Genomic DNA, 14,371 nt, shown 5'->3' with positions numbered 1-14,371 from the left:
CGTCTCTTTCGTCCAAAAACACTCAGTTTGAGGCATACGGTTATGTTTGTAGATTCTATGTTATTTGCGCGCAGATGTTCCAGTAATACCGGAACAAAATATGCTTACCCCCCCCCCAATTTTAAAGGTGACGTTGCACACTTGTCCGCTTGTAACATAGACTGTTTCTTTTTACAGTCTTTGTTTATACAAGCGAACAAGTGAGGGATAACGTCACCTTCACGGACTTTGTAACAAATCCTGCAGCATGCAGGGAACCAGCTTGACCAAACAGCAGAGAAGAACGATGCTTGGAAGCCGGCTTGGCGGGCGGCTTGGAAGCCATCTTTTATGAAGGAGGACCTATTCATTATTAAAAGACATTAATAAGCTGCAGCATTCATTTAAATTTATTCACTGAACCATAAAAAGTGTTTTTGAATGTTTGACACCTAAATCAGGAAAAGCTTAGCTTTAATTAAATTATCAATGCTTCTTTTTGAATTTTAGAGAGAGAAGAAAGTTGGCAAACACAAATTTAAGCATCATAAAACCTACGTAGAAAATATGGACACTTTTGGCATGCCAAGCGTGGGTGGGGCAAACAATTATGTTGGCATGTCGAGAAGGGGGTAAGGTTTGTGGCATACCAAGAGGGGGTAAGCATTCTTGGGTAGGCCATTGCCCACCTGGGGGGAGGGCAGGTAATAATTGCACAGCCGGCCCTTAATGAATTTATACTGATGCATGTGTGTTTTCATGATTTAACTTTTAAGTGCATTTCTCCTGCCAATATCTGATGTCGTGAAGTTAGCCATCTACTGCAGAGAAATGCGGTGATGATGAAGCGGCTCTTTAAATCATTATGATTGATCAGTGGTAAAGATATCGTAGCCGTACATACCAAGATATCCACTACAGGCACATAATAATGTACAGGTATGCAGTACAGGGTGGTTCAAAAACAACTTTACCTAATTTCAAAGGATAATTACTCGGAGTTTTGAAAAGCTATTCACAATATTGTTACATATTCTACAAATATCTTTCAAAGAATATTGGATGAAAAAAATGAAAGAAAACGAAGTTAAATTAACAAAATGGTGCTATTTGGTCATTTGGGCTTTTGGTCCAAATTCACTTTGTCCTCATTGGAAAACAACTTATTACAATGAGAAAGATATATATTTAAATAAGTAATAATATTATGAATTGCTGTTCTAAGCTACAAAAAAATAACCTTTAAAAATGGGCACCGTTCTTTTTGGACCACCTTGTATATCATATTGCACACGAAGTAGATATCTACATCTTATATTGTTTTATTGATGAAGTAGCTCACTGCTATATTATACTGCTAATGTTTGTGTTGATCAAGTACTTTGTTGCTGTTGTGAATATTATTCTTTTATAGAGTCACGCAGTAGCTGTGAGCCTGTGACATTCTCTGTTAAAGTGTTAAAAATGTCATTTCCGTGTATGTCGCTCGCAGTCTCACGTCGTATACAGACTTGTTTTGTCCGAAAAATTAGAAATATTCGTTACAAATATGTGCTGGGATTAGGGTTTGAAATTTATAGGGTTATAGTTCCTGCTATAGGATAATCTTTGCAAGCTGTTGCAGTAACTGATGGAGGGCTTCATCAAGATCCAATGTGTAGTCATAATAGATAGGAGAAAAATGCGTCCGTAAAATGTTATCGATATCAACCTGTAATGCAGAGCCCGCAAAACTACATTAACGCGTAACATTATAAACACTTCATTTTGTTGTTCTAGAACCATGCTGAATGGTTAAGCAGTTTTATTGGTCAAATTTGATATTTCTAAATATGCTATAGGCCCTACAGTCAATCATTAATTGTCAAACATTCTCGTTTCATTTCACCCTGTATTTCATAACCAAAATTAATGACAATTTTCACAATCCATAATATTTTTGATCAGACCTGTAGCCGTAAATACGAATCAGTTATTCGCCATTTTTTTAGTTTCTTTCAATAATGCCCTAGCCCATTCTGAGATCCCATGTATTTATACGAACCTCATTTGCACATAAATATATTTTTTCCAATTCTTCCTCATGACAATTTATAATATCGAGTATATTTATTTATTTATTTATTTATTTATTACACTTTATCACTGGTATATACAATAATTATAATATACAATGTAACATCAAAATATATTGCACATGAATATTCAAAAGTACATACAAAAAAAAAGGAAGTATAGATAAAATTTTGCACCAGTGAAAGGCAAGGACTAGCAGGTGCAAAGCACCTCTAGGACAGTCCCACCAAGGATCAAAACAATGAGGACACCCCCTCCCCACCCCCCCTCCCAAAAAATTTGAAGAAAAAAAAAAAACCTACACAAGCCTACAACCAAATATTCGTAGTATATTTGTTTTCTTTTGCTTCTTCGTTTTTTTTTCTTTTAATACTTTATTAATTTTTGGAGGATAGCATTATTTCAAAGCATACATTGCAATTGTATTTATCAACAAAATCATTTTTTTTTTCGAGAAATGTTTATAAAATGACTGTCATTTATTATTTGATCGAATCTCATTCAGTTTCTTCAACGTTTCAATCCAAATTCTCATGTTCTGAATATTCAGATTTTTATTTTTTTCCCAATGTTTCTTTTTGATTAGTATAAAATAACTTATTATGGCACATCAAGGACAACTTTATTTCCAAACATATGCATTTTACCTCACAACCTGATGACTTTTCAAGCTTGATAAGTACATTCGGTAAATACAGGACATTCACTCCCGGCAGGCTCACTTGGGATATCAGTTGGTAGGCTACGCATGCTCGTGTCAAAAAATCGGGTTGGATTTGGGGATTTTGGGTCGAATTTTGACTTGCTGGCATCATGGAAGTAGGAGCTCCTACTTCTTGGCATCGACGACGTCTTTAGCAAAATTGCTACTTTTTAGGGTACTAGTAATCTCCCGGGGGTAATCTTCAAGTTCAAGTTCAAGTTCAGAATTATTATTTTCCATCAAGTCATACAAAATACAATAATAAGGAAACAACGGAGGGTGGTCAATGAAAATGGATGGTCTAGAACAATGAAAATTGTAGTGCAAAGAGACCTAAGGACAAGTCACTTAAGACAAAGAAACAGACATGGTGAAAATGACAGGAAGACAGGACAAGTGAGGCACACAACGTATGTTGGCATAGACAAACGAAATATGAATCAAGACTATTGATACATATACACATTGAAAAGTATAGAATAATAATTATTACAATAAACATTTATACTACAAGAGATTAGTGATGATTTGATAATAAATGAATCTTATAAAGTGACTTAATATGGGACCCTGTCTTCTGATTGTATTTCGTGCAAGATCTGTAACAAAATTGGTTGGGCGATACATCAGAAGACCTGATCCCATAATTATGGATAGCATTAACTAAGACAAAATAATTAGAAACATTTTGTGGAAGTAATTTATTATGATACTTACACATAAAGACGGCTTTTTGAAACGTATGAATATCATGAACGGTAAGAGTTTTTGGTAAACAAGGATGTGTATGTGCAGCAAGCAAATAGGAGTCGGTACATAAATGCATAATTCTCTTTTGTTTAAAATGGATGGAATTCAAATCACAATTGTTACGGTCAGCCCAAATCAAATTACAATATTGAATGTGAGGCAAAATTAACGTTGTACAAGAGAACAAAATGTTTGTCTTTTAAAGTAGGTTTGAGACGATAGTAAAAGGATTCCAGAATACTTGGACACAAGATTAGTGACAGAAGTTGTATGTGGCTTCCAAGTTAAGCACTCATCTAAGATAACACCAAGAAATTTTGTCTGTGAAACTCTCGAAATTGCAGTTATCTATGAGGATGCTGATGTTTTGGTATTTACGATTACTAAATCTGTTTTTAACAATCATAAAATTTGATTAATTTACATTTAGAGATAACTTATTATTTATTGATTTTTGCCCAAAATGAGCGTTTTTGACCAAAATGGCCCAAAAACACATTTCTCCCAACTTGGGAATTATACATCATGTCTAACCTTAAAGTAGACACATCAAGCTTTGCAATGATGCATGATGTAGGTAGGTGTGTGTAGGGCCGGGTGTAGGGTGGGGACATTAAGTCGCACAATTCCGCGACTCTACTATATTAGCTTGAGATCTTTGCAAGTTCATTGTTGACAGTGTTAATAAGAATATTTAAATCCTTATGGGATGCACGAATAATGGTGTCATCGGCGTATAAAATAAAAGTGAAGAAATTACTAGTATGCATTATATCATCGATATATAAAATAAACAGTAAAGGCCCTAGGATGGGACCTTGAGGAACTCCACAAGAGATATTAGAGAGGGTGAATTGTGGTGATTGAAAGAAACGTATTGAGACCTATTTGTAAGGTAATTTTTGAACCACTCGAAGGCAATTCCGCGAATACCATTATGGGAGAGTTTAGATAAAAGAATGTCATGATTTATGGTATCAAACAAACAGCTTTTATAAACATAGAGCGGCAATAGATTACGTAACGCATTGTTCATTTGTGCCGATTTGATTTACCGACACGCTATTCACCGAGAGGTACCTTTTGTTCGGGACAAAGGGCTTCCGCCATTAAATCGGTAACTGAGGGGTAACTTTTGTTCTAATACAACCCAAGGGTGTGCTTGAGTTGTCACATGCACACAAAAGCACACTTTACCGTCGATGTACAATTATTTACCATCCATCTTAATTTAGGCGCCTCATAGAGTTGCTGATCGATTACCCGTAACAACGTGTCATTGCTGCCAGGTATATAGATCTGTCTGTGTCACTTTCTGTAATTAATTCCTTCGCAGTATTATGTTGTTATCATGGTATAGGCCTATTCAATAAAGTCAAATGGGGTTCTTATCACGAATATCCATTTTAAAAGCCAGGGGCAAGTGAAGGAGTGAAGGAGGGGTCGAAGGTTGAAAAGATGAGAAGCGGATGGGTGATCGAGATTGGAGGGGAGGAAAAGAAAGGAAGATGGGGAGAGGGGGAGAAGGAGAGCGAGGGAGTGACAGGCCCTTAAAGTGTAGGCATAAGAAAGAATGAGTACAGAGAAAAGAAAAGAAAGGAATGAATATAGAAAATAATCATTATTATTATAGAAACTAAACATATAGCCATTCAATGATGCCCAAACCTTTATGCGTTACGTAATTAAAACACCAAGTCAGATGTATTTCACACCTGCCAAACACAAGTCACCCAATTTTGATAACTGGACTTTGAATGTACACTATCATGAATATTGACTGGCAACATTTTCCAATATGTCAGCGCTCAAATCGGACACAATAGAACAATTAAATGCAGTGCGTTGGTATCAAATGCCTTCGAGAGGTCCAAAAAGATGCCAAGAGTATGTTTTTTCTTATTTGAAAGATAGCCATTTCGGAAGAAAAATTTGAACGGAAACCAAATTGAATTTTGGTGATTAAATTATATCGGGAAATAAAACTATACAGCCTTTTGTGAATTAAACGTTCTAATATTTTTGAGAAAACGGGTAACACGGAAATAGGTATTGCTAATAATATCGCTTTCCCCATTTTTAAAGATAGGAACAACCTTGGCAATTTTTAATTTGTTTGGAACACTGCCAGGACTTAAAGATGAATTGAAGAGATATGAGCAAGAGGTAAAGCAATTGAAGCTCTCCCAGATTTATATAATAATGTCAGGTTTAATATCATCACAACCACTAGAGCCAGACTTCAGAGATTTACAAATTAAAGGGATTTCGTCTTCGTCGGTGCGAGAAAAGTTAGTACCTTTTTACAGTCACAACTTTCAAAACGAGCAAAATACGGACACCGTCATATTTATGTTCTGCACAATTATTCATACTCGTAGTTAGAAGCACGTCGGCATTCGTCATCGGACCAAGTGTTTTTCAAGTGTTGCGTAAAAACAACTTGATTTCAATGCTAATTATTGCACATTCTGAGGAAGACTGATTATCATTTTTGAAATAGCCGAGTCGATAGGTTTTCGATGAATTATTTTTTTTAATATAAAACTGAAGCATCCTATGTTTAAGGGGGTACTACACCCCTGTGGTAAATTTGTGACTATTTTTGCATTTTTCTCAAAAAATAATAACACACTGGGAACAAAAGTTATGTATATTATTGGGGCAATGGATCCAATTACTACACTGAAATTTCAGTAACTCAAGACAAGCGGTTCAGCATATATGATAGGAAATGAGGTACATCCTAGCGGTACCTTATTTCTTATCATAAATAACGAACCGCTTGTCTTGGGTCACTGAAATTCCAGTGTAGTAATTGATTCCTTGCCCCTATAATACACATAACTTTTGTTACCAGTGTGTTATTAGTTTTTGAGAAAAATGCAAAAATAGACACAAATTTATCGAGGGGTGTAGTATGAATATTAACTGCACAACATATATAACGATTCGTGATACCCAATTGTGGTACAGTTGGTGTCGTTTAGAAGGCAGATAATTTTATTTCAATTTTATATACGCCAAAATGTTTTCTGAATTTAGCAAAAATAAATGCCGAAAAGATTATGAAAAATCTATGTAAAAATTAAATAGGTCCCTACTAAAGATTACTGTTTCGTCTTTATGGGAATCTAATCTTTTAATATCTGAATAAAACTTGGGGACCTATGTGGACTTTTACTATAAATTGCAAAAATCAAGACCGTCCTACAAGAAAAATGGTAGGCTGACTACCTTTACCTGGCAAACCAACGCGATGAGCACACAGAGCAGATGCACGAATTCAAATTCGATTATGTATTGTGTATGTATAGTGGTATTTCTATTCTATACCCGATTAATGTTGGTGTTGCCTATAATAGCTTATATGTTTAAAATTCAATTTGGCTACCAATAAGTCTTTCTCGTCGTTGAACTGGAGTTTGTTTGCAAACAGCCCATACAGCCTATCTCAAAAAAACATGTGCAAGTGGAAAGCGCCATCCTTGGCAATTAGAAAATACGGTTGTGACATGATGCTTACATCAACGTCAAGGAAGCAGTCCTAGCTTTTAAATACCGTTTGTTTCATTCATTTTAGTTTCGGCAATCCAGAGATCTGCTTCACTAAACACAAATGTATAAAAACCCTTTTGTGCCACTTTTTAGAAAATTGAATGTTATCATGGTTATATCAAAATACCTGTACAGTACAGTAAATAAAAGAACAATTATTTGTAGGATTAGAAATGATTATGTAACAATTGCTCAGTATAATTTCAAACGTATACGATATTTCGTTGACATGATTTTAATTTCACAACAGACTATGGAGTATTTGTTTGCTTTTTAACATGTCTTGAGTGACAAAGAGAACACTACATGTATTTAATTTTACAGCAGAATGTGAAATGTTTATTTATCTTTAATCTGTTTCAAGTGGTAAAAGAGAATCATAATATCATGATAAAACGGTAAAAACAATTTTGTATTGTGTAATCAATGCATTCTTTCACTCTGATAACTTGATACTATCATTTATTTACATGTACAGAGCTATTCCCTAGTAAAAGTGGCACAATTGTGACTATAACCTTTTGTTGTTAACTAAACATATCTCGAGATTAAAACAAGCAAATTGAACAGAACAAACAGCATTTGCAAACTAAGACTTCGCCCTTGACGTTGATGTAAGCATCATGTCACAACAGTATTTTTAATTGCCAAAGAGGGCGCTTTTTACTTGCACAATTTTTTTTGAGACGAGCTGTATCTTGATATCCTTCACGCACAATTCAATACGACGCATGGTAGAATCTTTCTCAGATGGCTTGAATAAGAGGTAGATCTGGGTGTTGTACGCGTACAATGTTGTGCTTCTTGATAATATCACTTAGTGGAGCGCTATGGAATGTAAACTTAAACAATGGCGCCCCTAACACATAACCTTGAGGGACTCCATACACAAGTTCGTGCTGACAAGATTCAGAGTCTCTGATGACAACGCTTTGGGTTCGATTTGCTAAGTAAGATCGGAACCAAGAAAGTGCCACACCACCTATGCCTTAGCGTTTCTCAAGGCGCTGAAGAAGAATCTCATGGTCTATAGTCTCGAATGCAACGCTTAGATCTAGCAAGACAAGCACTGCTTCCTGATTACTATCCAGCCCTTGAAGAATGTCATTTTGAACCCGTAGCAACGTAGTCTCGGTTGAATGGTTGCTGCGGTAGGCTGATTGCGCTTCAGCATATAAGTTGTTGCTTGCGAAATAGTCCTGAACTTGTGCGAGAGAGCATCTCTCTAACACCTTTCCGAGGAACCTGATTAAATCCACCATTCGTGTGGCAGCCATCTTTACAATATTTGTGTAATGCTCACACTCCCAGTCAGTGACAGCGGATCATCATGCTAAACTAAACTGCTTTAATAACATTAATTTATGATTATCACTAATTTATCAGTCAATCCTACATGTTGCTCTTTACCATCATCAGCAATGTGTAAGCTTACCTACTCGCCAAACCTCATCATAGGGTCTGGGAACATTGAACCCAACCCTGGCCCCAGAACTCCCAAGTACCCTTGTGGAGAGTGTAAAAAGGCATGTACATCATACAAGGGAGCCAAAGCAAGCATTCTTTGTGACTCGTGCTACATGTGGTTCCACTCGGACTGTGTTGGTTTATCCGATCCTGTTTTTGAAGTACTGGCTGGAAATGACTCGCCATGGGAATGCTACAAGTGCGGTGGCGCAAACATATCACCTGGTATTTTTGACTCCTTTACAGTTGGAGTTGTAGTTCTACCAGCTCCTGCCAACCAGGTTCACCCATGGCTAAATCATCTCCCTCTAAACCTACCAATAGTCCCACAGCCAACGTTAACAACCTGCGCACACTTGAAGTAAATTTCCAAAGTGTTTTCGCAAAGCGTTTTGAGTTCTGGAGCCTTATCAAACCAGACATAATATTTGGTTGTGAGACTTGGCTCAAGCCTAGTATTTCTTATGGTGAAGTGTTTCCACCCGGCTACAACTTGTACCGAAAAGACAGGAGTAATGGCCATGCAGGAGTTCTGTTGGCTGTCCATAGCAGTCTAAACAGCCACCAGATTGATGTTAGAACTGACGCTGAATTTGTTGAAATCATCAACAGGAATCAGCCAATTGTCATTGGTGCTTTGTACCGTACATCTGACAGTAACCAGGACAAGATGAATGAACTCAATCGCACTATCCTTGATCTTTGTCAGTCCAACTCTGGTGCTGCAATATGGATTTCCGGTGATATAAACTTACCCGACATTGACTGGGCTACCAACCACATCATCTCCCACCAGTATCCTGTGGCCCTCAATGAATCCTTCTTGCAAACTATGGAGTCGGCAGGTCTTGAACAACTTGTAGATTTTCCAACTCGCGGTGATACCACGTTAGACATTGTGTTAACCAACAGACCAAGTCTTGTTAATAGATGTGAAGGTGCTCCTGACCTTAGCGACCACGACATTGTCTTTACGGATATGAATGTCAGAGCCTACAGACGCAAACCAGTGCGTCGTAAAATCTTCCTGTGGAAAAGGGCTGACTGGGATGTTATCCGCCACAGAGTTAAGTCCTGGTCTGATAACTTCACCGCAATTAATTCTACATCCACCCCTGTGGAGCAACTTGCTGAAGACCTGCAATCCGAATTGACCAAGGTGCTTGCAGAATGTGTGCCTACCAAAATGAGTTCCACCCGTAGTAGCCAACCATGGATGAACACTCAAACAAAACGCATCATCAGAAGGAAGAAGTGGTCTTTTAAGAAAGCCAGATACACCAAGAAAGATCGTGATTGGATGCTCTACAAGACTCTGAAAAAGGAGTCTCAGAAGACCTGTCGTCAAGCGCACAACAAATATGTGTTTGATGTTATCAACAGTGACCCAGGTGGAAACAAGAAACTTGGAGCCCTTGTAAAATCTAGGCGCTGTGACCAACTGGGAGTGGCTCCTTTGAAAGAGAATGGTATCATGCATTGTGATCCTAAGCAGAAAGCCAACTTGCTCAACAAGCAGTTCAGCTCTGTGTTTGTCAGTGACAACGATGATGTGACTCTACCAGATATGGGAAACAGCCCTCACACATCAGCTAACAACATCACGGTTGATTGCAATGGTGTCATAAGGCCACCGGCCCAGATGGGATACCAGCTCGTCTTCTAAAAGAGACCGCGGAAGAGGTTGCACCTGCAGTTACACTCTTGTTCCAGGCGTCACTTGATCAAGGGGTAGTTCCCTCTGAGTGGAAGAACGCCTCAATTGTGCCCATCTTCAAGAAAGGAAGCCGCTCAACTGCTTCAAACTACAGGCCAATTTCACTCACATCAATCCTCAGCAAGCTTCTGGAGCACATCGTGCACTGCCATTTCATCCGCCATCTGTCTGACTATAACATCCTCACCGACGCCCAGCATGGTTTTAGGAAACGGAGGTCATGCGAGTCTCAGTTAATCGTCACAATTGATGATCTTGCGAAGAGCCTGGATGACAAGTCACAGATAGACCTGATCCTGCTTGACTACGCCAAAGCCTTCGACAAGGTCTCCCATCGCCATCTACTCCTGAAGGCCGAATACTACGGTATACGGGGGACCCTGTTAGAGTGGACAAGAGACTTCCTGAGTGAACGCACACAACAAGTCCTGCTTGAAGGCCAGACAAGTTCAACGTCCAAAGTAACATCCGGTGTGCCACAGGGCAGTGTGCTCGGCCCTCTGCTGTTTTTGATATTTATTAATGACATGCCAGTGTGTGCTACCAGGTCTACTACCAGACTCTTTGCCGACGATAGTGTTTTGTACAAGCGCATCTCAACACCCACTGACAGCAAACATCTTCAGGAGGATCTTGACTCCCTAGTCAAGTGGGAAACCCGCTCGTTGATGCAGTTCAATGCTTCTAAGTGTCAGGTGTTAAGAATCACCAATAAGCGGAAACCAGTCCTGGCTTCATATACCATCCATGGCCACGAGTTGGAGCTTGTTGAATCTGCGAAGTATCTTGGAGTCCACCTTGACTCGAAGCTGAACTTCAACATGCATGTTGACACTGTGGCAAAGAAAGCCAATTCCATCAGAGCCTTCCTTAGCAGAAACATCGGCCACTGTGGACACAAGATCAAAGAGACCAGCTACAAAACCTTCATTCGCCCAATAGTTGAGTACGCCGCCACATCCTGGGACCCTCATACTCAACGCAACATCAGAAAGATTGAGCAGGTTCAGAGAAGTTGTGCTAGGTTTGTCACAGGTGACTATGATCGCTCCAGCAGTGTGTCAGCCATGGTTCAAGATCTCCAATGGTCCACCTTGGCTACCGGACGTCTCCAAAGCAGACTGGAGATGATGTATCACATACGGTTTGACCTCGTCGACATCAGGTGGTCCCAGTACATGACTCCACTAGCTTCAATCACCAGAGGCCATGGTTCCCGCTTTTAATATCCGCGGTGTAGTTCGACAGCTTACTTAAACTCATACTTTCCACGCACCATCCGTGACTGGAACAGCCTGTCAACCGACCCAGCTGCATCCTGTTCCCTCAACGCCTTCAAGACTGCGTTGAGGGCCTGCTGGCAGTAATCGTCTTGCTACCAGTTTTTTCTCGCACCTGTTTATTTTGCGCACAATTTGTTTTGTTTATGTCATGCTTGTACCACGCATGACCACCCTCGCAGTGCGTTTGATACTCATCTACATGAGGACTGCACAACCATGGAAGAAGAAGAAGAAGAAGAATTGTGACACAGGGCGATAGTTTTTATGGACATCCTTGTCAAGAGTCGTTTTCTTCAGCAGTGGGGTTACACGTGCCTTTTTAAAGCTTGATGGCATGGTGCCCGACGACAACGATAGATTGGTTATCTTAGATACAACTGCAATGACTGGCAGCAGGCTTTCGAAGCATTTTTTGAACAGATCTGTGGAGATAGGGTTAAGTGAGTAACTTTTCGTGCCCGATTCCATGATGATCTTTAGAAAACTCATTAAACTTCAGATTGTGTCTCAGTAGAAGATAGTTGTGGATCAGATGAATCAAGTGTAGAGCGAATCTGCATGCTTTTGTCGTCGAAGAAAGTTGCAAAATCGTTGGCTCATGATCTGGCAAAGGAGGCTCGCTGGTTGGTTACAGAGACTGTCAACCACGCGGAATATGTCTTTACTGCTACAGTCTTCAATTTGCGAGCGGTGGTAGTTTCGCTTAGCACCAGCATGGTCTTATAAGCTTATAAAGCTCAATGTAGGCCTGCATATCTACCTCGATTTGACAAACTTTCTTTCGGCTTGTCACTTTCTTCGCTTTGCAAAACGAAGCTCGTCCGTGTACCAAGGTGAGTTTGGTCTGACAACTTCTTTCGACAAGGGAAGCATGCCTGTCAATGAAATCCTGCAGCACAGTTTCATATTGATTGACAGTGACAAGATCATCCAGATCGGCAGCAGGATCGGTGTAGAGAGACGATGATTCAATGTCCCGCTTAAAGTCACTGATGTTAATATCCCTAGTCTTGCGGTACCTGAAAGTCTTTCTCAGCGCATGAGGTGGCCGCAGGTTGAAGTGATATTTGATTGCGTGATGATCTGATGGCATCCCTTGCTTAACACTAACAGTACCTGCAATGATACCGGATGTTTCGCGACTGATGACACGGTCAAGAACATGACCGTCCTTGTGTGTGATTTCAGCTACATGCCGTGTAAGTCCAACCGGTTCCAGCTGATCTTTGAATGCTCGTGCAAGTGGATCGTGAGCGTCGTCTACATGAGCATAAAGGTCGCCAAGAATAACAATGTCTGCGGGAACAGAAGATACTGTCTCTAGAAAGCTACCAAAATCATTTAAAACATCGATTTGGTCAATCCATTCTCGGTGAAGGGAGGTGGAGGATAGATGTTATATAAACGTGCAGCTGAAGACCTTTCATGAGCCTCATTTAAGGGGGTACTACACCCCTGCCATATTTTGTGCTTATTTTTGCATTTTTCTCAAAAATTATAGCACATTGGTGATAAGTAAGATATGTATATTATAGGGGCAAGGACTACAACTACTGTACTGAAAATTCAGCAACTCAAAGCAAGTAGTTATTAATTTATTGATCAAATATTGGTTTTCCGTCATTTTTGACTGTAACTCCACAACTGTTGTCTGTGCTGAAATAAAATTGCCAGTGCCGTAGTTGTAGTCCTTGCCCCTATAATATACATATCTTACTTGTCCCCAATGTGCTATAATTTTTAAGAAAAATGCAAAAATAGGCACAAGATTGGGCAGGGGTGTAGTACATTAGTAATTGTTTTCCCAGCATAATACAAGTAAAGTATAGATGGGGCAACGCATCCTGCACAAGAACAAATAAACACAATAGGGGAACGATTGCTCGCTACAAGAGGAAACTAATCTATAACAAATGCAAAACTTTTCGGGATAAAAACTCGAACGGAGGTGACGCAACTGCAAATTTCACTTTTGCAAACCTAATCATTTACCGAGTTACGCTGCATATTCACCTCATTTTTTTTTTTTCTTAGTGATCAAAGTCTAAAAATGAGCAAAAATACCTTAAAAAATATCCAGGGACCTCAAAATAGTGAGCATCAGTTACTATGTCCACCTAACAACTACATCGCGCCAAACATAAAAATTATGCGTCTTCGCGTATCAACACGCCGCGTCAACGCGTATCATTTAGTTCGCGTCATCTCGCAACATCGCGTATCAACACGCTGCCTCTCAAGCAAGGGGGAATAATAAACACGGGAAAATCAAAATGAGTGAGGAGAGTGCATGGGTGCCATGGGTTGGCGATATGTTTCACATTCACAACTTTTGTAGCAGTTGACTATAGGAAGAAGTACTAAAACCATGATAATTACTAGGGACAGATATGAGGCAGAGCGGATAAGAGGGAGGAGAGGGATGTGAGCTAAAGGGGGAACAGTGGAAAGAACGGGAGGATAGGGGACAACACGGGGGGGGTGGGGGCAACAAAGAAGAAGTTGACTAAAATGAATTAAATGAAATTATGAAACGACTGATCAATCGGTAATAAATTAGGGAGTTGGTAAAATTGTTCGCAATAAAAACTCGGAGGGTGGTGATGCATTTGTAAAATTGTATTTATTTACGAACCGCGAAAGACGGGTGACCGCTAGTCTATATAAATAAAAGGAAGTCGCTAAATCTTGTGCGCGAATAGACTCAGAGATGATTTCACTTTCAGCTCTGATTTATTGGTACATTGATCGGGTACATATTGCCATTAAACCATCTGAGGTTCATTTTTGCCAAAATTGGTGGTAACTAAGAGAATAACATAAAAAACTGTCGTGTTG

General features: G+C 39.4%; 1 protein-coding gene across 1 annotated transcript in view; it reads left to right on the top strand.

Moving 5' to 3' along the window:
• The window catches only part of LOC140148559 (macrophage mannose receptor 1-like), a 65,697-nt gene that overhangs the window by 11,715 nt on the left and 39,611 nt on the right, over positions 1 to 14,371 (top strand). Inside the window, exon 10 of the mRNA XM_072170555.1 lies at positions 756 to 918. Coding sequence (XP_072026656.1) covers positions 756 to 787 — 32 coding nt within the window. The 3' untranslated portion in view covers positions 788 to 918. The remainder of the gene's footprint in view (positions 1 to 755; positions 919 to 14,371) is intronic.

Source organism: Amphiura filiformis, chromosome 3, assembly GCF_039555335.1.
Source record: "Amphiura filiformis chromosome 3, Afil_fr2py, whole genome shotgun sequence".
NCBI lineage: Eukaryota > Metazoa > Echinodermata > Ophiuroidea > Amphilepidida > Amphiuridae > Amphiura > Amphiura filiformis.
Note: the sequence above shows the minus strand (reverse complement) of the source record. Positions and strands in the feature narration are given on the sequence as shown.